This window comes from Culex quinquefasciatus, chromosome 1 (assembly GCF_015732765.1).
Source record: "Culex quinquefasciatus strain JHB chromosome 1, VPISU_Cqui_1.0_pri_paternal, whole genome shotgun sequence".
Lineage (NCBI taxonomy): Eukaryota > Metazoa > Arthropoda > Insecta > Diptera > Culicidae > Culex > Culex quinquefasciatus.
The window spans coordinates 1,809,008-1,836,650 of record NC_051861.1 but is presented as its reverse complement, the minus strand read 5'-3'; the positions used below and the strand labels follow the sequence as shown (position 1 = coordinate 1,836,650).

At 35.4% G+C, this 27,643-nt stretch overlaps 1 protein-coding gene across 7 annotated transcripts in view; it reads right to left on the bottom strand.

Moving 5' to 3' along the window:
• LOC6032095 overlaps positions 1–27,643 on the bottom strand; it is a 148,510-nt gene that overhangs the window by 116,068 nt on the left and 4,799 nt on the right. For 4 of the 7 annotated variants that reach the window (XM_038250289.1, XM_038250279.1, XM_038250285.1 and 1 more), the window contains exons 1-2: positions 21,542–22,982; positions 5,570–5,894 (exon numbers count right to left, since the gene is read on the bottom strand). In XM_038250289.1, coding sequence (XP_038106217.1) covers positions 5,570–5,868 — 299 coding nt within the window. In that variant the 5' untranslated portion in view covers positions 5,869–5,894; positions 21,542–22,982. Of the gene's footprint in view, positions 1–601; positions 1,268–5,569; positions 5,895–21,541; positions 22,983–27,643 lie in introns of those variants that run through there. The other 3 variants (XM_038250268.1, XM_038250273.1, XM_038250297.1) reach the window with 3 other exon arrangements.

Here is a 27,643-nt window from a genome sequence, read left to right as displayed (position 1 = left end):
CACTGGGATCTGGTTTTTTTTATTTCTACCTTTTTTATTTTGCTCGAGCAACTCCAATATTCATCATCATCATCGTCGTCATTCGCTTTTGGCTTTTTTTATGTTTGGGAGGCTGGCTGCTGCCGGGGATATTAGCAACAGCTTTTCGGCTCAACCAGATGACAGAAGAACGCTTAGAGGTAGATATCACTTGCCTGTCCGTCTGTCTGTCAGAGATGTGTCTATGGTTCTGGCGTGTCGTACCCGAAAATAGGACCAGATCCTAGCTGGCCGTGGGGGGAGGATTCCCCACGTCACACGTGTGTGTCAGTGTGAGGCACACCATGGCATGCTATGTACATTAAAGTTAAATTAACCGCAGCTCAAAATGCTGCGAGCTTTTTTTTATGTTTGTCTTCCTTATTTACAAACTCACACACGCACCACGACGATGTGGCCACATGTTCACACATAACCGCATAATGACCGGGAGGGAGAGCGGCGACACGGAGGGAAGAAAAGGCAAGGGGGTTCGTCGTTTGTAATGATGACAACACACAAACACACCCTCACCGACGACGGTGTGCAGGACATGTTTTATTTAAATTGAGCATATTTTCACCTCTTTGTTTGTTCCACTGTTGCTGGTTCTGCTGCTTCTGGTGCATTCGTTGCAGGTGTGTGCGAGGACTTCCGAAATCAACGCTGCTCGCCGTTCTTTCGAATGAATCCAACCGAAATGAGGACCGACACCAGCACACACTAATTGTAAATTGCACACCAACTCTTTCTTTTTTTTGTCGTCACCCACAGTTACGGTGAAATAAAAAGTGACAACTTTGCGCTTTTAATCCTGTTGCAGTTTTGCACTATTTGATCAGCGTGGACCTTAGCAATGCAAAAAGCTCACCAATAAAGCCCCCCTTCCTTTCTATTTGTTTTGTGCATTCACACACTATGCACAACTCTACGGGGAATTCTTATTGACACGCAGAGAAAAAATCAACACTAAAAGTACACAAACACACTCACGATACACGCGACAATTTTTAATCTAGTCAGCAATTAATGTTGCACCACATTCTTGCAGCAAGTGTCAACACTGAAAAAAGAACAAAAAATTCCACGTACGCGCAAAAGCCTTAAAAACTAAACCGAAAAAAATGCGAAAAGAAGTTTTCTCTACTGGGACCGGGATTCGAACACCGAACCGTCGAATCGTCGCGCATCGCGGGCTCGTTCTCGCGCTCTCCCAAAGCGAGGTCCCCTTCTACTCTAATGAAGCGGCTCAGCTCAACTGTTGCTGGCAGGCATTCTGACACCGATCGCGACCTTTTCCTGTTCGAAAATCCAAAAAGAGAGCCCGAGAGAGAGAGAGAGAACCCGCTCATACTCATACAAGCGCTGAGTCGTCGGCCGCTGAGCTGACTCCTACTATCCGAGGTCGGTCGGTTGGTGCTGGTGGCAGTAGGCCAGAACCTCATGCACACAAGCACACGTACGCGGATATCTAGATAGTATCGATACGAGCGGTGGCGGCGGCGGCAGCGTGACCGTCGCCAGATCCAAGCAAGCCAGCCAAGCGTGTCGGCTCGTCGGGGTTCGGACGGACATCCAGAAGGCCCGAAACCTACTGTGATGTTGGTGGAGGTTGTGGAGGTGAGTTTTGATACAGACAGGCACACACGGTTTGAGGAAAGCGGTCAGAATTATAATTTATTGATGAATAATAAAAAGTATCTCTTATCCTCTAAATTTGATTCAAAGTTCCAATGTGTGATACGAAAATGTGTACAAACTCTAAAATATTTTTTTTATGTAGAATGTAATAAAATGTATAAGATAAAATGATTTTTTTATTAGAATGAATATCAATAAAATTAGTATAGTTTTTTTTAAATCACAAATTAATAAAAAGATTTTGTTTTTAAATCTGTAACTCTAATTTATTTGTATTTGTGTCTTGCTTAAACCATAACTCAATCAGTTAAATTTGTATGAATTTTTGTAATTCAACTTCCTCTTTTGTTTCAAAATAGTCAAAAAGAAACAGAAATAAAAATTTTAAAAGTCAAAACATTCCAGACTCAGATATCCGAAGGCCTTGAACATTTTAACGTTTGATTATCGAGTCACGATTTTTTTTTTCTCCGTTGTCCAATTTTTGATTGTCGAGCTCGAATATGACCCCAACACATCTCTAAAGTGATTTGGAACTTTTTAATTAAAGATGCCGGCCAAAATGGCGGGGATGGAATATTGAGAAAATACATTAGGTACCAACCACTCAAATTTGACTAAAATGGGTTTGTAGAACACGAATTAGATGTAAAAAGCAAGAAAAATAAAAAATACGAAAAAAATGTGTTAGTGATTCGATTTTCCCAAATTTACGATGATCAAAAGTTTCGGATAAACGAGTCGAGTAAACATACCAAAATTCAGAAATTTAATTTGATGTCCAAACCGTGATTTGTTTATCGTGGAAGCGAATATATTTATTTCTCGATTAAATTTTCAAAAGGTCCTATCTGTATAGGAATCCCATGACTCCCAGGTTGGTTTGGAAATTTATTTTAGATTTAATCTCTGGTCAGTTGAATTTTCACTGTATTCTTTTTTCAAAAATTAGTCTCGCTTTCGGTTTGTTGAAGCAAAAAAACATTTCATTTTAAAATTCCTTTTGCAACTTGACGCAAATTTGCTTAGTATTTTTGTAAACAGTGATGAATATGAAATATATTAAATTTATTGGAAATTTAATGTATTTTTAGAATCTGCAATAATCTAGAAAAAGTATTTCTTGCATTTAGAACAAAAGGAGATTTCGATTTCATGTTTGTTTGAATTTTGAAAACATTAGAATTGTTCACAGAGTTAGGTTGGTTTTAATTGATTTGCATTTTCTATATTTATATTTATTAAACCATTTAACAAATCACCCGACATCGAAAACCTATTGTTTTACTATTCGAGCTTTATGAGAAGATAACTTAAGTCCGAGAATTAGGAAAATAGTTTAATCTGTCGAAATTCTTATCCACCTTTTTCTCGTGTTGTTAAAGGATTTTAAAATGTTGTCATCAAAAATAATCCTAAACAGTTAATTAATAATATTCCACGTTTTTCCCAAATTTTCATACAAGTCACTCCAACTGTGACTCTGCTTCAACAAGTCAATCCACCAACTTCCACCACATCTATCGAGCACACAGCAGGCTACAGGTTACGATCGCGTGGTAAATATCCACTCGGCCTACTCTGTGTATGTGTGTGGGACTGATTTTTTGTTTGATATCTCCGTGTCCAACACACAGAATTTTTCTCTCTTCGCTCTCGCGGCCTGCTCCCGTGGTCTCTCACAGATCACAAATGAGCTGTAATGGCTAAATGTAACTGATTTTGGGGTTCCGATAGGACTAGGAGGCTCTCGCCAAGAGCAAAGACTAGCTTCTAGCCACAACACACAACACCGTTTAAAAGCTTCAGCCCCGGGTGGTTGTGTGGGTGCGTCGTAGGGTCTCAAGAAGAGAATACAGAACACTGACACTGAATGGGGGGAAACGTTGACGCCACACGGCGCGGTCTTTCTCAGTTTTGGGAAGGTTGGGATATTACTTTACTCATTTCATAATTCATTTCTTGACTTTTTTTTGATAAGGTCCTATAAACAAATGTAAACATTGAGTGTATCCCGCTTACTCCGATGGACTTTGACATAAGGTGTGAAAGGGATACACTCAATGTTTACATTTGTTTATAGGACCTTATCAAAAAAAAGTCAAGATTTAAGAAATTAATGTCATATTTGAACATTAAGTGACAAAATCCTTTATTATGCCAATAAAAAAAAAATTAAATATGATCGATTTTTTATGCGAGCTTAACTGTCACGTTTTTTCTAGACGGTCCCCAAAGATATGAAGATAAAGAGAACCTGTCGCGTAGTGGCTCCAACCAACAGAGAGACAGACGGCGATCTGTCTGTGTGTGTCGTTTATGTGAGGTCGGAACTGCATGCAAGTGTTTTTGCCGACTGTTGCTTTTGTGTGTATTCTTTCGAAAGCCTGTTGCTAATTTTGGTTTACTTACACCTTAAAAATTCGCGGCAATCTCGATTTTTGCTATCGCTTTATCTGTTGTGCCGGAAGACCCGAGCAGAAATGGTGAGCTTTCTGTTGGACATGTATGTTTTTACGCGAAGTTTGCCTTTTTTTTCGAATTTTTTGCAAGTTTTTCCACACTAAAATTTTACTAATTGAGCAACTTTTATTACAGACCATAACCATAAGATTCCATGAATACAAATTTCTGTACAATGTTTTTCGGCTCATGTATTTTTTTTAATTTTCAAAAGAAAGTGATTACAATTATCCTTAAGGTTCATGCTTCCAAATGACTTGTCTTGAGGCGCAATTTAGTGTTACATGATAAAACTTTTTTTTTCTTTTTTAAATTCGATTTCATTTAAATTTTCATTGGTATTTTGAAGCATTGTGATGAAAATTTTCAGGTTATTTTGATAATTTATTCGACTTTGCAATGTATAGAAAACATACTTATTATAGCCGTGTTTTAAATAAAAACCCAATATTAGTCAAAACAATGATGAAGTATTTTTTGTTCTGACCCATACTATGATTCAACACAATTTGTTGCTAAATAAAAACAAACAATATGATTTTCAACATCATATTTATCATAACATAACAACAACAAAACGTAAAATTATATTCGGAAAACATACAAGGAAAAAATCACTTCCCCAAAACCTTGAACAACACAGCAAACAAAAGTGTAAATTTGGAAGGTGTAATTTTAGAAGGTTGAATATTACCTCTTTTATGATGTAATTTTACCTCAATTTAGACTGAAAATGCGACATTACACCAAAATAGTGGTAAAATTACCAATTTTCAGAGGTAAAATTACAATTTTTTTCTGACATAAAAGAGTACCCCTTTCCATATGTAATATTACCATGATTTTTTTTTCTGTGAGGCATTCATGAAATTTGAACATTTTGTTCGTGGTTCCAAATTTCTTGAACGCTTGTTCACGATTTTGGGGTCCGATTTTTCTCAGTGTAACACAAAAAACTGATCTAGGTAAAATTTATTTAACACTAGTAGTAAAGGTATATTAATTTGTGTAATTTTGAATTGTTTTGATCGACATAATCAGGAATATGATGGATAGCCCAGTATCAGCACAGGAAAATGTTTTTAAACAATATTTTGGAGTTCTCAGAATGCTATATTTGTTACACAATGACGCAATCAATCGTTCCAAGCCACATTCCGTTCGTCATCCTGGATGTGTAGAGACTGAGCCAACCCCTAGCAAATTTCGAGAAGATGTTCCTAAAATTTCCTTTCCATCGTCAGACTCAATTGGACAGAAGAAACCCACGCGAGGACTTCCAACCAGGATAATAAATGGTGTGTTTGTGTCTGTTTCGAGTGTATTTCCCACAGAGTGTGTCGTGGGCTGTAGATTTGGCATAGTGAGGCAGAGCTAGGATAGAGGGTACCTTTTTTTTGTAGTGGGATTTAAGGGTGGGAAGTACATGCAATCTCCGGCGACTTACATGATCCGGGCGGCATCCGCTTGGCGCACGTTCTCGTCCCGGTTCAGCACGTTCAGGATGATTTGGCGCTCCTGGTCGGTAAGGTTCTCCAGCATCTGCATGTCCTGGACGGAACCGGTCGTGGCCGCCGACATATCCAGGCCCGCCACGTGGCTCCCGTACGTCGTGTTGTTGTTGCTGGTGTGCATCTCGGCCAGCGGCCTTGAACTACTTCCGCTGCTGCCGACGCCACTTCCGCCAACACCGCCAGCACCGTTCGCCTGCGGAGTCGGTGGCAACCGGGCCCGGCCGCTAGCCATTCTTTGACCTTTTCGGGCGGGGAGAGCTGGAAAGACACACACAAACAGCAGACAGTTATGACTGAGTAGCGATAAATTTCCCCAATCTTGGCAAATGTTACGACCGAGCAAATTCTTCCCTCTGTTGTATCATGGTCTTGGGTCTTGTGCGTGGGCAACGGCTTCATATGACTCCCCACGTGTACGAGTTCACCTCAACGCGCGCGCACACACACACACGTGCTTTTCGAAGCGGAAACCATCAATTTCCGCTGCAGTTTCCTTGAGATGTACTCTCGCTCCAGCCAACCAGCTGGAAGATCGACGACAAGTCTGACGGTTGATTGTTCTCCAAAGTGATGGAGTGCTATATGGATGCTGATGATGATGAGCGTCGTCGGCGACGACGTCGTGGGGGCGGAAATTCGACCCCACAATCTCGCAAAAAGGGCACCAAGATGACACCAAGCTTGCAATTCTGAGGCAAAAAATGTCACTCCTAATCAATAGATTGTTTTTTCCCTCGCACATCCTCATATAGCTAATAATAGTAACCATCCGATGGCGAAGTGAAGACAGTTTTATAAACTGTCGAACAATGTCATATCAAACCGGGGCAGCAAAACAGTCTTTCCATCTTCCGGTTCTTGTGTCGGGCTTGGAACCGAAGCCAATCGGCAAGACACATCCCACACGACGAACCAGTTTGAAACGTTCGTTCGTTCAGTTTGTATGCAAATTTCAATTACATTAGTTTTCTTTATTCCATCCACAAACACTCACAGGTCGTTGCAATCGTGCTAGCTCTACCCATTGGTCTATGAATTTCACGGATTTATTGAATTTTATTGAAAAAAAAAGTATGAAATTCGCTTGAATTTTAAGCAAATCAAACTGAATAAATTAAAAAAAAAGTTCAATCATCGATTTCTTTTACCTTTTTAAGGCTATTACAAATGTATGTATGTATGTATGTATGATCCCCATACCCGCAGGCAACTTGGTCCTGGAACACATGTGAGCGCTAGGTGAACAATTCGATCATCTTTTACTCCGTAATCTGTACACCCACGTGCATAAGTTTTTTTGCACGAATTTTAATGCTACAAATACCGGCGCATAAAACAAAATGGTTTCCCTCTTCCTCCCCAAGCGCCGGATATTTGTAGCGGGTGTAGGGACACTTTGCATAGACGCCCTTGCTCCCATCACGTCACTGAGGGTATGGAGCGACGAGAAATTAATAAGCATGCCCCCCCAGTCGAACCTTCATTAGAGAAGCAGGCAATCCACAACTCACAGCGAACGACCAAGGGAACACCCTACCGCGTATTTAGTGAAAATTGGCGTAGTTAGTCTTGAGTGAAGTGAGTGACTGTTATCGTATAAGTGAAATAGTTTTTTTTTGTATTATAACAAGAACGGGCTCACCAAATTAAGTATCTTCAATATCAGCTTCATCATCTGTTTCAAGAGTGGTCCGATTTGATTAATTTGAGATCCTTCGACAAACTTGATACAACCAAACGATGACACGAATTCCGCTGGGTCCTAGGAAACGCACCGGTTTGAAAACACCATTCGCCGATGAGTTGCTACCAGGAAATGCTAGCCGGAAATCCGGAAAGCAGCTCCATTTTCTGCAACATGCTCGGGACCCACGATTTGAGGTTACTGTGGCATCTCCTCTTGCTCCGCTGGAATCCACCGCCAGAACATATTTTTCGCGACCACCACTTTTTCCACAGAATATCGCCGGAAATAAAGGCAATTTTTCGCACTATTTAACACGAAATTTGAGGGACAAAATTGACAGCGACAATTTTTTCGATTCGCACACACGCGTGGCTTACTTCGATCCCTCAATCACCTTTTTAAGGCTATTACAAATATTTTCAAAGTAAACCTTCCCGGTTTGGCTTTTGTAATTTCAATTTTTTAAGTTTTAATTTTTTTTTGAAAGATTTTATTTTGAAAAATTAGTTTTTCCAGTGTCGTCTAATGAGCTCTCATTTTTCAACTCATGATATCTCGGAAACTATTGGTTCGATTTTCAATCACAGTTTTACAGTTTTTTTTCAATTGTCTCTTCTTTTTAAAAAATACAATAATTTTGAGTTTTTGAAATCAAGCCATACTTTTCAAATTGGCTAGAAATTCTTTTTCTGGCAATAACTTAAATTTAAGAACTTTTTCGCAGCAGGCAGATTTTTCGAAAAAATGCCAAACTTTGGAGGTTTGTACCGAGCTCCATGGTGCTTCAAATTTCAATGTTATATATACCAAAAGATGCACAAGGATCTGGCCTACAGGCCAATGATGTAGAAAATAAACGCTTCAGTGGCCAAAATGCCTCAAAAAGTGACATTTTTGAAGAAAAAAACATTTTTACGGGTTAAATCCCATTTAAAATTCAAATGCAAAGCGCCAGTTCCTGTTACGTCCAATCAAGCTAAAATTTTGGATTTGGGCTTAGTATGCACACCGGAACAATCCCTTGAATGCCCGCCAAAAAGTCTCATGCATTTTTGTTACACTCTAGTAAGGCCGTTGCAAATAACCGGCTCCGTGGCTTAATGGTTACGGCTTCTGCCTCACAAGCAGAAGGTTCAGGGATCAAATCCTGGTCGGTACCTTTGAAATTTGGAATCAAGAATTTGAACATTGAATATGAACAAAAATGAAAATGAATCAGGTGGGATTCGAACTCACACCTTTGGATTGGTGGTCTGGGACGCTAAGCAGTCGGCCATCAGAAGGTTTACACTCTAGCAGTGAATTGATCCGTAGTGTTGAAACATGCCATCTTCTCATATTAAATTCGCGCTGATCCCTGATTTGCCTGGCGGGATTGGAAGTCTAAATATAGATCGTGTTTCCTTCAGATGCTTGCTTCTATGTTTAGGCGGGGCCGAACAATGCCCAGCGACCTCGGAATTAGACCGCAAGGAGCTCTGTCATTCTGAAACGGGTCGTTGGAAGCAGCGCGAGGGCTGTCACCACCTAATACCCGGGACTGAGATAAGCTGTATCAGCATTCGGCATATACAAAAGTCTGATACAAATTATACTTTCCCATAATATCGCTACCGGTTAGCGGTTATTGGATTGGACCACACACACACATACACACACTCTAGTAAGGCCGTTGCAAATATTTTTTGAAGTTTATGTCCCTCGGCTCTGACTAAAGTCAAGGGGGGAGGGGGAGGGCAAAAAAATAAAAAAAATATAAAAATTGAAATTACAAGCCTAGGTTTCAACATTTGGATGAAAAAGGTGTTTTAAAATGCATTTTACAGACGTACAGTTGCTTTACAATCATTAGTTTTGAAAATATCAAGGTATTGACGGATTTTTTTTTCGCAAAAAAAAACTTTTCGTGGGACTGTACATTGGCATTTCATGAAAATTTAAAATGTTTTCGAAGGAGTTCAAACATGCTAAATATTATTATAACCGCGGAAAAATGCATTTTAACTGGTTTTTAGTTGATTAAACTAAAATTTTGAAGTTTTTCGAAAAATAATGTTTGCCCCTGATTATTCAGGCCAAATTTGAAGGGGGGGGAGGGGGGGCGACAAAAACTTTGAAAAATATTTGCAACGGCCTAAGTATATTGAAAAATACCATGTTTAAAACTTTAGGTTGATGCATTGAAAAAATAAAATGCAAGTCATAATTCAAAAAAAATATATTAAAAAAATATATTGAAAAAAAAAATTACTTAATATATTTTGAAATGCATTTACTATTTATAAGAACTAAACATCTAGAAAAAGTCTTTTAAAGGTCCAATAAACCAAATTTTAATTTTTTGCTTTTTGGGTGTTTTTTTAATCCCCTGACTCAAGGCGGTTTCAAAAACACCAAAGAAGCAAAAACTGGAAATTTGGTTGGCTTTTTCAAAGAAAAAACATAAGATACTTACATATTTTTTAAAGGTCCTATAAACATATGAAACACAATAGTTATTATGACCTTTAAAAAAAAAAACTCTTAAAACATTAATTTTTTGGAAAAAAACTTTTTTTTCTGATATTTCATTTCTTTTCTAGGTGAGAAATTAAATAATGATGCTTTTAAAATATTGAGAAACGAATGTTTTGGCAAGAAAATTACTTTTGATTTCGAGATACAATAAAGTTTGAAAATGATTTTTCGAATAAATTTTTTTGTACATTATCATTAGTTTCATTAAAGACACTTTACCATTGCAATGGCATTCGTGTCGTCTTTTATCTATTTATTTATTTTTTACAGATTAATATTATATAGCTGTCTAATTGAAAAAATAAGTTGATGCAAAGAAGTCAAATTTAAAAAGGCGGTTGAAAAAATATCTGAAGCTGTTTAAAAGTCGCCAGCATTTATGTGTATCATTTTTTCAATTAACTTTCAACATTTTTTAATCTATTTCATAATATTGATAAAGGTATATTTTTTTTTGGGAAAGCTACGAAATTCTAAGTAACAAAAACATTCTTAATTAATTTCTTTTTTGTGTTCAGTTTAGCATTTTTGACAAAATTCAATGTGACAACAAAGGACGACAACGACAATGTGCTCTTCGAGTGACACATTTCCTTGTTTGGTGTGTCACAGCTGTATTTCCCGGGCAATTTGAGTACAGGTGGGAACCGAAGTTAGTAACAATTGATTCAAACTCTTTAAATTGTGTCATTTTTAGAGAACATGAGTCAATGAACTTTAGAAATAAATGCAAAAAGGCTTGTTGTTGTTTAGATAAACAATTGAAGTGATAAAAGTTGTTTTCAAATTAAGACAAAATAAAAATAGAAATTGCATTCTTCCTGCACTTCCGAATCAACATTGTGCTAATGCAGCATGGCAAAATAGTTGGCAAGTTTGTTTACACTGCCATAAAGTAACTAGTTGCAACTTGCAACTGTTAGTTAAGGGGAAAGTTTCCCCCCTTTCTCCTCCCACAACATTCTCATTCGTCCCAGAACAAAGTGTTGAAACTCAATTTCCGGCGCCAACACTTCAACAGGTAAATCCGAAAAAGCACTCCACGATCGTCATCACCGTCCACAGACAAAACCACCCACGCAACCACCCCCTAAAAACCAACGTAAAATCGCACAAATACACACAGTTATCTCGAGGAGGAGCTCCTTCGCCGGAGGAATAACATTATCCTTTTTTTTTTTGCGTGGCGCATAACTCTGGCTTACACAAATGCTCGCTTTGCTCTGGGATTCCGAGATTTTCCAGCCACCCCCGCAAACGCTGGGTTCAGCTGCAGAAGCGCCGCAGACAAACTGACGACGACGTCGGACCACAGTCTCCGTCGCACGCAATTATCATCCTGAGATCTGGGGAGGTTTTCGTTTTGCGGGGTGGCGTTTGGAAAACAGTTGGGCAAAATATTTTTGATTGCTATTCATAGAGTTGCTGTTTTTTTGGTGCTGAGGTAAAAATTGAGATAACTTTATTAATGAATGGAACTGGAGGACTTGAAACAACACTTCTATTTTTGTATGCAGGCAGGACCAAAATAAAATGCAGTATATTTTTGTCAAGTTTAATTTAATGAAATTTAATACATTTAAAAAGTCTTCCGAGATATTTTTAAAACGGATCTGGTACGTTTCGCCGAATGTCGTTTCGCCGACGGTCATTTCGCCGAATGTCGTTTCGCCGAATGGTACGTTTCGCCGAAAGTCATTTCGCCAAATTGAATAAAAATTTACTTTTTTGTATAATTTATGCTATTTGTTCGTTGCAGTGCCATCTTGTAATTCACTCATGCAAACTTGAGAAGGAGTGGTAAGATAATAATATAATAATTTAAAAAAGTAAAGAACGTGTTTCAAAGAATGCATGAACTCACAGAAATAGTACAAATAATTTGCTTAAATAATTAAAAAAAAATTTTCTAAATGTTATGCTAAAAATCAAAATAACTGATCATGTTTGATAGAATGCAAAAACTCCCAAAAATTATACAAATAAATTGCTTGAAAAACAAAGAATGCAAAAAAAAACAGACAGAAATAATCTAAATTATAAGCAGCCAATTAAAAGAACTGCTCATGTTTGAAAGATTGCAAAAACTCATAAAAATTATACAAATAATTTGCTTAAAAAACAAAGAATGCAAAAACTTACAGAAATTTTTCAAAATGTTATGCTAAAAGTCAAAAGAACTGCTCATGTTTGAAAGAACGCAAAACCTCCCAAAAATTATAGAAATAATATGCTTAAAAAACTAATAATGCATAAACTCACCGAAATATTTAAAAACTATGCCAAAAATATAGAATGCAAAAACTAACAGCAATTTTGCAAAATGCTGCAAAAGAACTGCTCATGTTTGAAAGAATGAGAAAACTCCCAAAAATTATAAAAATAATTTGCTTAATAAACAAAGAATGCAAAACAAACAGAAATATTCAAAATTATAAGCAGAAAATAAAAGAACCGTTCATGTTTGAAAGAATGCAAAAACTCTCATAAATAATTTAAAAAACATGCTCAGTAAACAAAGAATGCAAAAACTACCGGCATTTTTTTCAAAATGTTATGCTGAAAATCAAAAGATTTGCTCATGTTGGAAATAATACAAAAACTTACAAAAATTATACAAATAATATGCTTAAAAAACAAAGAATGCAAAAACTAACAGAAATTTATCAAAATTATAGGCAGAAAATTAAAAGAACTACTCATGGTTAACAGAACGCAAAAACTCACAGAAATAATTCAAATGATATATTAAAACAAGAATGCAAAAAACTAACAGAAATTAATGCAAAAACTCACAGAATTATATGCTGAACTTAAATAACTGCTTAAGTTTGAAAGAATGCAAAAACTCGCAGATTTTTTTTCAGCTAGATTATTTCTTAAGCGATTGTTCATGCATACAATAATGCATAAACTTATAAAAATAACGTACTAAGAAATAAAAAAACATTTAAAAAAAAAAAAGATTGCAAAATCACCTTTTAGGGACATTATACTTTTTCAAAATATTTTAATACAATTTGTGTCCATTTTATATATTTATTATACGATTATTTGTCAATTCGGCGAAACGTCCCATTCGGCGAAACGTCTCATGCGGCGAAACGACATTCGGCGAAATGACCTTCGGCGAAATGACCGTCGGCGAAACGACATTCGGCGAAATGTCCCGCACCCACATTTTTATTTTAATTTAATACACTTTGTACTCTTTCTCCATAAGAGATTTTTTTTTAAATCTGTTTGTGAAACAAATTCAAAGGTAAATTTATTACATATAAAAACCATTTCAAAATTAAAATCTTCGAAATCGAATCATTCGGTTTCACATGCCTCTATGGAGCTGTAAAATGTCTCACACTAACAAATCGTGACATCTCATTTCACCGACATTTATTCAACGCCAACCTGAAGGCCGTGAATGTCCGTTCGGGGGAAGCTTATCACGGCACATATTTAATCATGAGGCAAATTTCTACAACGATAAATCACACACACCCAAAGCTGGCCCACAATTTCGCTCGATATTTCATTCGAATCGTTAATTTTCCCCGCATTTCTACCGGCCATTGACGGTTGTGAACCCTCGATCGGGGTGACTGAGGGAAAATCCGAGCAAGATGGATTAAAGCTCGTTCGAGGCCCCTTTGCATCGCTTGTTGTGGTGCCAAATTAGAATATGTGATTAATAGCAATAAAAGTTGTAGTGCTACGAGATTGATAGTGCTGGAAGTAGAACAAAAAAACCGACGTTGTTGTGGCTGGTGAGGACCGGGTTAAACAACCTCATGTCATACCATACTTTTGAAATGAACCAGTTTGAATTCTACTATCTTATAAAAATAGATCCTTGAAAAAAAGTGATTTAAAGTTGGAAGCACACTGTACTCTAGAGGTTGCCCTTTAACTGGCGGAGACCATTTCACCGCCGCCAGGAAAGGATTGCGTGATTGTTGATTTGCCTCCAGGCTTGGAAACCCCAAAGTGGGTGGTTCGTGGTTCGCATTAAATGATTTCTCCAAAATAGTAATTTTTCTTCGATTCTTTCCACCTGCCTCCCTCACGAAGCTAGAGTCATCGTCATCGTCGTTGATGACCTGCTCTTCGATGATGATTGAAGGCCAGGTTGTTTGGGAAAGTTTCGATTGATCCTTGCCGACTTTTCATCCCCACCGGACTCTGCTCGCAGTTCGTTGAGGGGATTGGAAAATCGCTGCCGGCTTCTCCGGGGTTCGGAAGAGCAAAAGAGTTTTCACTTTACCTAGGCTCAGAATCCAATTTTCAACTTTTCAAGTCCCTTCACCTCTGGTTATTTTTAAAACAGGTCCGCTAAAAGGCTTCAGATGCTTTGGCGAAGTTCGGAGATATTGTGGGTAAATTGAACTTTTATTTTGGAGCTTTTCCCGAAAGGCTGCCAAAAAGCATGAAATTGTTTTGACCGCTGGATAGTGGCCAAGCGATGACCTTCTTACTGCCAGTTTCTATCTTTTGGTCACCTTGATAATCGTGGCTGATTTACTTCATTTTAAAGATTTAATGTTAATTTAAACCCTATGGAGAGCAGTTAAATTTTGTAAACATACTACAATACACAAATTTTACAAAAATACAAAAATACAAAAATACAAAAATACAAAAATACAAAAATACAAAAATACAAAAATACAAAAATGCAAAAATACAAAAATACAAAAATACAAAAATGCAAAAATACAAAAATACAAAAATACAAAAATACAAAAATACAAAAATACAAAAATACAAAAATACAAAAATACAAAATACAAAAATACAAAATACAAAAATACAAAATACAAAAATACAAAAATACAAAAATACAAAAATACAAAAATACAAAAATACAAAAATACAAAAATACAAAAATACAAAAATACAAAAATACAAAAATACAAAAATACAAAAATACAAAAATACAAAAATACAAAAATACAAAAATACAAAATACAAAATACAAAAATACAAAAATACAAAAATACAAAATACAAAAATACAAAAATACAAAAATACAAAAATACAAAATACAAAAATACAAAAATACAAAAATACAAAATACAAAATACAAAAATACAAAAATACAAAAATACAAAATACAAAAATACAAAAATACAAAAATACAAAAATACAAAAATACAAAAATACAAAAATACAAAAATACAAAAATACAAAAATACAAAAATACAAAAATACAAAAATACAAAATACAAAAATACAAAAATACAAAAATACAAAAATACAAAAATACAAAAATACAAAAATACAAAATACAAAATACAAAAATACAAAAATACAAAAATACAAAAATACAAAAATACAAAAATACAAAAATACAAAAATACAAAAATACAAAATACAAAATACAAAATACAAAAATACAAAATACAAAAATACAAAAATACAAAAATACAAAAATACAAAAATACAAAAATACAAAATACAAAATACAAAAATACAAAAATACAAAAATACAAAAATACAAAAATACAAAATACAAAAATACAAAAATACAAAAATACAAAATACAAAAATACAAAAATACAAAATACAAAAATACAAAAATACAAAATACAAAAATACAAAATACAAAAATACAAAAATACAAAAATACAAAATACAAAAATACAAAAATACAAAAATACAAAATACAAAATACAAAAATACAAAAATACAAAAATACAAAAATACAAAAATACAAAAATACAAAAATACAAAAATACAAAAATACAAAAATACAAAAATACAAAATACAAAAATACAAAATACAAAAATACAAAAATACAAAATACAAAAATACAAAATACAAAATACAAAATACAAAAATACAAAAATACAAAAATACAAAAATACAAAATACAAAAATACAAAATACAAAAATACAAAAATACAAAAATACAAAAATACAAAAATACAAAAATACAAAAATACAAAAATACAAAAATACAAAATACAAAAATACAAAAATACAAAAATACAAAAATACAAAAATACAAAAATACAAAATACAAAAATACAAAAATACAAAAATACAAAAATACAAAATACAAAAATACAAAAATACAAAAATACAAAATACAAAAATACAAAAATACAAAAATACAAAAATACAAAATACAAAAATACAAAAATACAAAAATACAAAAATACAAAAATACAAAATACAAAAATACAAAAATACAAAAATACAAAAATACAAAAATACAAAAATACAAAATACAAAAATACAAAACAAAAATACAAAATACAAAAATACAAAAATACAAAAATACAAAATACAAAAATACAAAATACAAAAATACAAAAATACAAAAATACAAAAATACAAAAATACAAAAATACAAAAATACAAAAATACAAAATACAAAAATACAAAATACAAAAATACAAAAATACAAAAATACAAAAATACAAAAATACAAAAATACAAAAATACAAAAATACAAAAATACAAAAATACAAAATACAAAATACAAAAATACAAAAATACAAAAATACAAAAATACAAAAATACAAAAATACAAAAATACAAAAATACAAAAATACAAAAATACAAAAATACAAAAATACAAAAATACAAAAATACAAAAATACAAAAATACAAAAATACAAAAATACAAAAATACAAAAATACAAAATACAAAAATACAAAAATACAAAAATACAAAAATACAAAAATACAAAAATACAAAAATACAAAAATACAAAAATACAAAAATACAAAAATACAAAAATACAAAAATACAAAAATACAAAAAATAAATAAATGATTTTTTAAGGGAAAACAAACTCAGATTATTACTTAGTAGCATGCATCAGTGATAAAAACAATAATCGATAATGCTGTGGCTTACTGGAAATTCAATAAAGAAACTTTTCTCGCACTTTCCAGCAAAAAGCAAAAAAAAAAAAAAAAGAAAAATCATCCTTCGCAGCGACCTTTTCCACAACGGTAGTGCAAACAATTGCCAGTTTTTGCTTGCCCTTTCTTGGAGAAGGAGGTACATGTGGGAGTCGTCGAAAACGACCATCATCCCATCATAAAATCGCCTTAGCATTGTGGAGGTTTCAATTTATTGGAAAACAATTTTGTAAAGGTCTCTTTGTGACATTTTGGATAAACATGTACCAACAAAATTCGAAACAAAAACGAAGCACGGTAATTTTCGTCATTTTCTCCGAGGACGCTGTTACATTCTTCCAAAATGAGCAAATCCGTGCTGAAATTCGCATCGCAACCATTATTTGCCTCCGAAATCGCCCCCCTGGATCCTGTTTGAACATTAAGCGCGGGAAGTTTTGTTCATTTTCAGCTGAGAACATAAAAGAGCAGTCACCGGGCTTTATTGGACTATGCAAATAAAAGAAAACATCGCACACAGGGCACTAATGAGCAGCACACATACCTGATGGGACACACATACACAAACTCCCCAAGCTAAACACAGTCGACGAGATTAGATTCCAGCGTTCGGTCCTGTGTCCCAGATGCCAGCACGACGACGGTCATTTTGGTGACTCGAGGCACCGAATGTGTGTGTCCTACGTGCAAAACTGAATTACATCACGATTAATACGCACATGCCATCAGAATAATCGCCTAAATTAACGATTAAGTCGTTTTGCGTTCGTCCTCTTCGGTTGGCGAGAGCAAGGATAATTTGAAATCGATTTTCCGGTGGAACTCTCCTACAACTCGTGGCCACAAGTTTGTGCAAACATTGCTCCCGCGGGGGTGAATTTCAAGATGCGACATGCGAGATGGGAGCCAGATTGCTTCATTATTGATTGCAAATTTATTTGCTCAAGGCTTGATGAACAACTTGTGATTACGCGTAAAAAAGGTGCGTGTAAAATCGTTTTGATTAATTTTGAATGTGATGTTTGTGAAGATTCAATGTGGTTGAAGGTTGGTTACAATTTGTTAAATCTAAATCTTACCCTTATTCCCAGAAAAGACCATTCCCTAGAAATCCATTCCTCTTCTATTTACTTCTATTTTTCTATTTTATTTTTTATATCTCCAAATCTTAGAAAAGAGAATTAATCTCTATGAATTGCCACAACAAACATTTCTGGGAAATGGTTTATTTTGGGGAATGCTTTATTCTGCGGAATGGGATAAAGCCATTCAAACTTAAAAAAAAAATACTTGATCCAGCGTAAGGTGGGTGATGCCTTCCTCACATTAATATACAGCAATTCCATTTGAAAACAGCCTAAACCGAAAAAAACACGGTCAAAACGCCATTTTTTCGGATCTCAAGTTATGTTTCCTTGAAGGGCAAACTTATCACCTTTCATTTGCTTCCAAGACAAAAAAAAATCGGTTGAAATGGCGTAAAGTTATGATTTTTTGAAAAATGTGGTTTTTGCTAAAAATGTCGAAAATGGCCAATTTTGGGACATTCCTAGAACGATGTAGGACACCCTAATGGCCAAACAAAAAAAAATGGGTCTAAATATTTTGGCCAAGGAACCCCTAGAAAAATTTAGATCGGAGTACTTTTTTTAGGTTTAGAAACTTTTCAAATGGAATTGCTATCTATACATATAAAAGACTGGGTATTATTTTTACGTCTATTTATTATTTTAAATTTGAAAAAAAAAAATCATGTGTAATTATTTTTAATTTGATATTCAGCTTTTTTGCATAATGTTTTGATTTTTTTATTGATTTTGGTTAAAACAGGAACAGAACAAATCTATTAGTACACCGATTTCCAAATTTATTACTCTAAAACTTCCTGTACATACATATTCAGACTGTAGTCCCGTAGTGACTCAAAAAATAATATATGTTTTACATAAATCATCATAACATAAATCATGAATATCAATTCTAAACCTATCTAAAGTTTTCCATTGACTGGTATCATTTTATTGGTTGTCGTTTCTTGTTTTTTACACATTTTCTAAGATTTTTCAAATCTTTTGTAGTCATGTCATATAGGAAAAATAAATTGTTTTTTTAATGAAGTAAGGCCGTTGCAAATATTTTTCAAAGTTTATGTCGCCCCCCCCCCCTTTAAAATTGGTCTGAAAAGTCAGGGGGCGAAAAAAATATGTTTCCAAAAAACTTCAAAATTTCCATGAAAATATTAGTCTAATCATCTGAAAACAATCTTAAATGCATTTTTCTGCATTGATAATCATATTTAGCATGTTTGGGCTTGTTTAAAAATGTTTCGAATTTTTATAAAATTCCAATGCACAGCACCGCAAAATTATTTTTTTTCACAAAAATTAAAATTTTCGTCAATACTTAGATATTTTGGAAATTAATGATGGCAAAATAACTGGACAGGTGTATAATGCATTTTAAAACACTTTTTCATTCAAATGTTAAAACCAAGGCTCGTAATTTCAATTTTTATACTTTTTTATTTTTTTAACTAATTTAATTAAAGCACATTAGATTAAAAATTTAATTTTATTTTATTTGAATCACATTGGATTCAAAATTGTGATTAATTTGAAGAACAAATAAAAACATTTTTTAAATTCTGTTAAGCTATCTAAAAACTGCTGCCCTTGTTTAGATTAAGGTGTAGATTATCACTAACTAATAGTATTGAGATCAGGGATGGAATAATCGCAAAAAAATCATTTTCGCTTGCGAAATTACTTCAGAGAGCGGAGGCAAATCACGCAAAAGAAAATCGCTCCCGAAATTCTCCAAGAAAATCAATCTGTTGATGATTTTTTGCGAATTTCCTCGTCAGCACCACTTAATAATATTTATTTCACTTTGTTTACACGCATTGCCCATCTACAAAATGTGACAGGTCATTTTTCGACGAGTGACGTTACACTTGCAATTGTAGTAGTGAAAAAGATGTTCCGCCGAATAATCAAGATGATGATTTTTTTTGATTATTTTAACCGATCTTTCGTGCACGAGAGAGGAGAGCCATGCTCCCTTCGGATTTTTTCTCTTGATGAACGCCCAAAGTTTTTTTTGATGATGATTATTCCATCGCTGATTGAGATAATTCTATGATTTTAAGCTTGAAAAACATAACAAATATAATGAAATCATAGATTTTAACACCTCTAATTTAAAACCCGGGAAAATTGAACGCCCTATTTTCTGCTATTTCTCAAAATTACTCTAGAACTCAAATTACTTATTTAAGTTACTTTAGCATGTTATACCACTCAATATTTTTTTAGAAATTTTTCGAAAGAACATTTTAAACGATTTTTTTATTTTATTAAAAACTAAATTTGAAAAAAGGAGTTCAAGAAAAATCCATTTTCAAGATTTTAATATTTTTACCTAGAACTAGACATTTTACCAAACTTATAAATAACTTTACCATTCTTTATAGATTTCAACAGGGACTTATGGGACCAGACCAAATGGAACAAACCCGGATAAAAAAAGATTCAGCCAGGGTCGAGAAAATCGGGTCCGGGGTAATCGAATCAAAATTTTTTTTCGATGTCCTATTTCTGATTGTTGAGCTTGAGTATGAATCATAAACTACTCTAAAGTGGTTTAAAATGTTTAACTCCAAGATGGCGGCTAAAATGGCAGTGAAATCAAAATCGTTTACAGTCGACTCTATGGTTGTCGATCTTCTCGATATCAATATTGCTCCAACTGTCAATATTTTTTTCAGTCCCTTCAAGTTGCATACAGTCCAGACTCGATTATTCGAAGGCCTCGGAAAAATTTCACTTCGGATAATCGAATCAGGAAAAAAAAATTATTTCGTTGTCTTATTTTTGATGGTCGAGCTAAAAGATGACCCACAAACTATTCTAAAATGATTTAGAATTGTTTTAATCAAAGATGGCGGCCAAAATGGCGATGATAACATACTGAAAAATGATTTTTTTTTTCAATTTAAAAGGCAATCAAATATTCAATTTTGACTTAAATGGGGTCGCAGAACTAAAATTTGAAGTTTAAAGCAAGATAATAAAAAAATATGAAAACATTTTTTTGTGTCATGATTCGATTACATACAAACCATCAGATAATCAAACTTCGGATAATAGGAACTTCGGATAATCGAGGCTTCGGATAATCGAGTCTGGACTGTGCTTTGATTTTTCAATGAGAGAGTCCACTGTAAATATTGAATTCGAGTTTTAGAGTCTGCTTGTTTTACTGTGCAACCTATAAAATTTAATATAGTTATTGTTGAGTCTTTCAGGACAATTAAAATAAGTTTTATATCCAAAATTTTACTATTTTTAGAAAAAGCGCAGAACATCAGTCTCATCCAGTTTACTGCCCATGTTCGCATAAATGTCCCATATGCAAAAACAGCAAGCTGAGAAAAACGCATTTGAAGTTTGTCCCATACATAAGGCTACGTGTTAAGTTTTCGCGAAAAAACTGGATTTCCTCATGATTTCTAGAACAAAGTACTGGATGTTATAGGCTCTTTCGAAAGAGCACAAAATTTTGAACCAAACTGCATCAATAACTCGAAATCGATGAAAATGCATATGGGACATTTATGCGATCATGGGCAGTTTAGCACGTGCCAAAATTACCAAACATGGACACCTCTCGTGCTAGAAAACAACCCTTAAAACTGATAGCCCCATCCAATCTTCACTTTAAATTACCCTTTCAAGCACCAAGCACCAACTTTGTTCCCCCCTAAAAGCGCCCTTGGCGGACCCATCCGCCCGAATTAACGATGCTTTAATCGATAAACGGTCTTACCTGGTCTACACTACGCTGCTGCTACTGCCCGCTCGTCCAGTCCGCACAGTGTTCCGGACTCTCAGGTATTTTTTTCGGGGGTGAATAACAGAAGGTCGAGGGGGAGGAGGTCCAATTTCCAAACCAACCCCAAAGCACCACAGAGCAATTACGAGCGGTTTCACCGACCACGTTTCCTCTCTCTCAGCAGCTTTCGCCAGTGATGACAAGGATGAGGATCTCTTTTGCTACACGCGCGTGTGTGTAGATTCTTCTTCCTTTTTTTCCTCTCTCTCTTTTACACCCCCCTCGCAAACGGTATTCTATTCTACTTGTCTACTGTCAACTTGCCACCCCCCACTGGCTGGGAGTTGATACTACACTAAATGGTAACTCTATACTATATAGTAGCGGTGTGTGCGTTTACTGCCGATTGGTGAAGGCCCGAGCATCACCACCGTGCCTTCGAGCTGAGGACCCCGAAGATGACTTTCCTTGCCAGCAGCTTGTCGAACTTGACCTGGACAAAGCTGTTGTCTGGTGTCATGGTGCCTTGTTTTTCTTCCTCGTTCAAACAAAGTTGGGGAAATGAATCACCCCGAAAACTGTCGCCGACCGACCGACCGCGTTGAGAGATAATTGATCAATAAATTTACACCTGTGTGCTGTGCTTGTGTTGAGAAACTTGTTGCTCAGGCTTTTCCTCGTCATTCATCGCCGAGGTCCTGGCCAGGGCCAGGGCTCTGTGTGTGGTGAGAAACAAAAGACCATCCAAAAATTCTCACTTTTCACCTGGTGAACACACACTCACACACACACACACACGAGCACTTCACTTCATGCGGACAGGAATTCTTTCGTGCCGTTTTTCTCAATTAAAATCGCTACAAGAAACTTCAATTATGCCGAGGGGGAATGCACAAGGTGCTGAATATTTCAAATGCTTGGGGGGGGGGGAGCTTTCACGCTGACGCTTGTCTCGCGTTTTGTTTCGGAAAGAATTTTCCTTTTTTTCCTCTCCCAGTGTGTGCACTTTTCACCAAATCAAACCACAGCAGACTTGTTGAACAAAACCGCCGCACACAAACACACCGACACACGACGCGTTCACGGCTTCATTTGTTGCGCCAGGATCCGAGTGGGGGGAGGTGAAAAATAAAGACAAAAATTTTAAGCTGGAAAATCAGGCTAAAAGGAAAAACTTTGGCCTTTTCCCCCACTTCAGCACACACTGCCAACACAATTCAACTCAACTCAGGTCTTCCTTTCTTCTCGATTCAGAACGTCGGGATAAAATCCCCAACAAACTTGGAAACAGAACAAGACACAATAACGCGCGCGCACACAAACACACGCACACTCAATGTGAGAGGAAATACAGTTGAAGCGATGAGGCGCGCGCGAAATCAAAGAAAATGCTTCCGAACTCGACGAAGGATGTCCAGGCACTGACGGACGGGAAAGCTCCGTAGTAGGCCATGCCGAGCTTCCAGCAGCCAGCAGCAGGTGTGTGATAAGCGGAAAGTTTTAACCCCTGGCAGTAGGCTACGCGCGATGTGGGGAGAGAGCGAGCGAGAGAGGATAACCAGTTGAATCACACGCACACAAGCGAAGCGAAACAAGGGGAGAGGAAAGAAGGAAGTCGGTGTTGTTGTCCTCGCGTGCGATGAGAGCGCAACATGTGAGTGTGATGATGATTTATGGGGTTTCGTGAGCGGTGCGTGTGGAAAATCTGGGAGAGAGCGGGAAAAGCTGGGCTTGTTTGTGTGTGAGTTTGGATGGGAGAAGGGAGCTTGAGATTGTGTGGGGGTGATTTTTAGGGAGAGAGAAATACCTGTAGCTGAGCTTTTGGTTGTGTTGGGGGTGATGGAAAGCACAACAAACGATGCAAAGAGCTGTAACTGAAGCTTGGCTTGTCGTTTTATGGAGACGCGTTGTGTTTAACCCACCGGAGGTCGCGTACGTGTACTTTGTACACAGTTTGTAAGGGCACTTGTAAGAAAGGCGAAAACACGCGACTTTCCGAAGGTTAAACACTTTCAGACCTGAATTTTCAAAAAAAAATGTTTTAGTTAATGATGACAAAATGATCCTGAGGACCATAAGAAATTTATAGGCTACTTTTGAAATTTTTGATTTTTGGGTATTTAACCCACCAGGCCTGGATGGGTTAAAGCATGAAACACAAGCTGGCAAAATAGTAGTTTATGCAACAAGTTGCAAAAAGAAGATATTTTCAGCACGAGTCGTACATTTATCCAACGAGGTTCACCGAGTTGGATAAATAGGACGAGTGGTGAAAAAATCAAGTTTTGCAACGAGTTCCATACAACATTTTTTGCAATTCCGAAAAACACCCTTTGAACAGAATTATAAGTCAAATGTCCATATATTTAATCAATGAATCATTTAAATCAAAAAAATGTTGAAAAGTATTACTTTTCCAAACAAGTGCTGAAAAGTTCAACTTTTCAGCATCCTTTTCAGTGCTGAAAAGTAGAACTTTTCAGCATTTGTTTTGAAAAGGGTTACTATTTGATTTTGTTATTTTTGGTAGAGAAAAGTAGGCTTTTTCGTCGATCGAGAATGACAGGAAAAGTAAGTAGTTTCACGACGGAATTGCAAAAACATGTTTATTTTATATGGAACTTACATAGATTTTCACACGCTTGGAATTTTAGACTAAGTCCCACCCGTACATAAAATACTGAAAAATCACATCAAATTTCCAAAAAACCATAAAAAATTGCCAAAATTGCAGATTTTCAAACATTTTTATTTTTAAAACCACTGTGCTGTATCTTAACAAGGATTGGATTAAGGACCGTGGTCAATATGGAGAATTGTCTACAATCCAGACTCGATTATTCGAAACCTCTATTATCCTAAGTTTCGATTATCCGAAGGTTTGTATGAGACTTCGCATAATCGAATCACGAACAAAAAATGTTTTTTTTTTTATTTTCTATTTTCTTGGTTTTTAACATCAAATTCGAATTCTGTGACCCTATTTTAGTCAAATTTGAATAGTTGTACGTCTATTAAATAGCTAAATGCATTTTTTTTTTTAATATTTTGTCACCACCATATTGGCCGCCATCTTCAAAATTCTAAATCACTTTAGCGTAGTTTAGGGGTCATATTTTATTTAAATTTTTTTTATTTGTTTTTGTAATTCCATTAGACCGATGCAAATATTTTTCAAATTTGTTGTCCCTCAGCTCTGGCCGGGGTCGAGAGCAAAAAAAAATGAAATAGCAAGCCATAGTTTCAACATTTACATGGAAAAGGTGTTTTTACACTAGTTGTTCTCCAATCATTAGTTTTCAAAAAATGTAAGATTTGACGTTTTTGTTAGCATGTTAGCGAAAAATAAAACTTTTTGCGATGATAAACATCGAAAATTTTCAAAAATTCAAATGATTTTTAAATCAACCCCAAGAGGCTGGAAACTTTAATATAACTTATGAATACTGAGTATACTAACGATATTCCAGTATACTTATTAGTATACAAACCAAAAAAGCAATAAACTGTTAGTATATTAAGACACTCTCAGTATATTGGTAAGTATACCGGCGATATGTAAAGGAAATAATAAGTATACTAACATATATTTTTATATATTGGTTAACAAAATAGTTATAGCTCCAAGAGTTTCCAACCCCTTGATCAACCCAAACATGCTGATAATGATTTTCAATGCAGGGGAATGTATTTTAAATTGATTTCAGCTGATTGTTCTTAAATTTGAATTGAAATTTTGATGTTTTTTTGAAAAATAATAATAATTTTTTTGCCCCATGATTTTTCGGGCCAACTTTGAAGGGCTACAAACTTCCTACAAGTTTGTATTGGTGTTTTAAAATGCACTTTTCACCTGTCCAGTTGATTTGCAATCATCAGTTATCAAAATATTGATATTGAGGCATTGGCGATTTTTTTTTCCGAAAAAAAAAACTTTTTGCGGAACCGTACATCGGGTTTTCTGAAAAATTCTAAATATTTTTAAACAATATCAAACAAAAACATAACTGGACTTTTTTTTAATTTTAACCTGTATGTTCAGAACAAATTTCTTCATGTGTTTCGTAATCTCATATATTTTAATATTAGCTGTGAGTTTATTTTTTTATTACATTTTTACAAAATCCGGAGGTTCAATTGATTTTTCAACTAAAATTCGAATTTTCCAAATTAGTGATACCCAAAAATTTAGAAGTGATTTTTAGGATCACAAACAAACATATTTCCAATCCGTCTTATTATTTGAAATGTTTTTCTGTTAGACATTATGAAAATCGATCAAATCGAAAAAAAAATCTTAAATTCCAAAAAAAAATCCAATTTTGCCGTTATTTTAAACCTTTCAGCTGACAAGAAATTTTATAAAAAATATGAATTCTTCGATAATAATAAAATTTGTTGATAGGACAGTTACTGTAACCATGTTGAAATGTGTATTGTAGCCATATTAAAAAAAAAAGTGTTTAAAATGATTAAATTTATTTAGTTTCGTCTTACAGTTTTCAGTTAAAGCGGAAAACAAAAAAATTGCAAACTATTTCTAATTCCAATTGAGATAAAAAAATTAAAAATATTGTTTTAACTTAAATAAATCCACGCAGAAAGTCGTGATGTCGGATGGGTTCAATAAAATTAATTTGTTGAAGTCATTATTCTTAAAATTTTGTTATTCCATTTTTTTATTAAACATTTGAAATATTTGAGCTTTTTCATTTTTTTTTCCGTTGGTCGTGTACCAAGTTCTCCGTTATTTGTACAGATTCGTGAAACACGCGTTTCTAATCACTTATTATTTGAACAGATTTTCCATCCCAATTTTGTATGTTTACTCGTCAACATTGATGTTGAACAGACCAAAATAGTTTGCTTTCGCAATAGCAGCTTTCAGTCTAGACATTGCAGTGACCTCACAACAACTTGGCAGCATCATTTTGATGTTCAATTTGTATCTATTTTGGAACTCAATCAACCATATATATAATTATCTACTTGGCCAAATGGTTGATACGGTATTGCAACACGGAAACTGATAAGAACCATCCGGGAAAAAATAACAACGATTGGTGACGTGATCCAAACTGGTCTTTCAGTATTTTAGTTTTGTTGCAAGAGCGTAGCAAAGATGGTCTCTAAAGAACAGAAAATCTTCATTGGATTTGTTACATTGGCAATTTTAGTTCTTTTCATACGACACGGGCTGATTCAAAGCAAGTTGGTCACGCTGGAGATTAGGCTACACACTCTACATGCCGCCAGTATTAATGCTAAGCAGAGTACAGAGAAACGCTACCCACCTCCCAAGGTGGTTCCAAAAGTGTACGAACTACAGCAGGACGGCTTCTATCGGCTGCCGGACGTCCAGGATAACGAAGCCGAGCTGCAGTACAAATCGGAGATGAACATCTTCTTCGTGGTTTCCACGATATTCCAGGCCGGTCTGGCCAAGCTGACACCGCGACAGTCCTGTGCGATTGAGTCGGCGGCGCGTGCGAATCCCAGCTGGAAGGTGTTTGTGCTGTTTGTGGCTGCTCGAGGGTTCAGCTTTTTCAACAGTTCGGATATCGTGTCGTTGCTACCGTTGGAGAATGTTTACCTTAGGAGTGCAAATATGAGCGCGATTGCCTATGGGACTCCACTGGAGGAATTGGTGGCCGCGGGGACGCTGAACAATGCCAGCTATGTCGTGGAGAACACTTCCGACCTGTTGAGGTTGCTGGCGGTGTACAAGTACGGTGGGACTTATCTGGACACGGACGTCGTCGTCATGAAGTCATTCAACGAGCTACCGCTGAACTATATGGTCTCCAGTGGAGATGGTTATGTTGCGAATGGGTTCATCAACCTTCAGGCCACCGGAGTTGGACACGAGATTGCGGAGCTGTTCTTGAGGTTTGTTTGAAGAGCCGAACCTACGGGGTGTTCCGATTCCAAGCTTTGATCAATTTCAGGAACGCTGCCCAAACCTTCAACGGAGATCGATGGGCCGCAAATGGACCATCGCTGGTGACGCGAGTGCTGCAAAAGTTCTGCAACATTACCGAGCCGTGGTACATGACGCGGGAAAAGTGCGGTGGACAGTTTGTGGTGCTTCCGCCG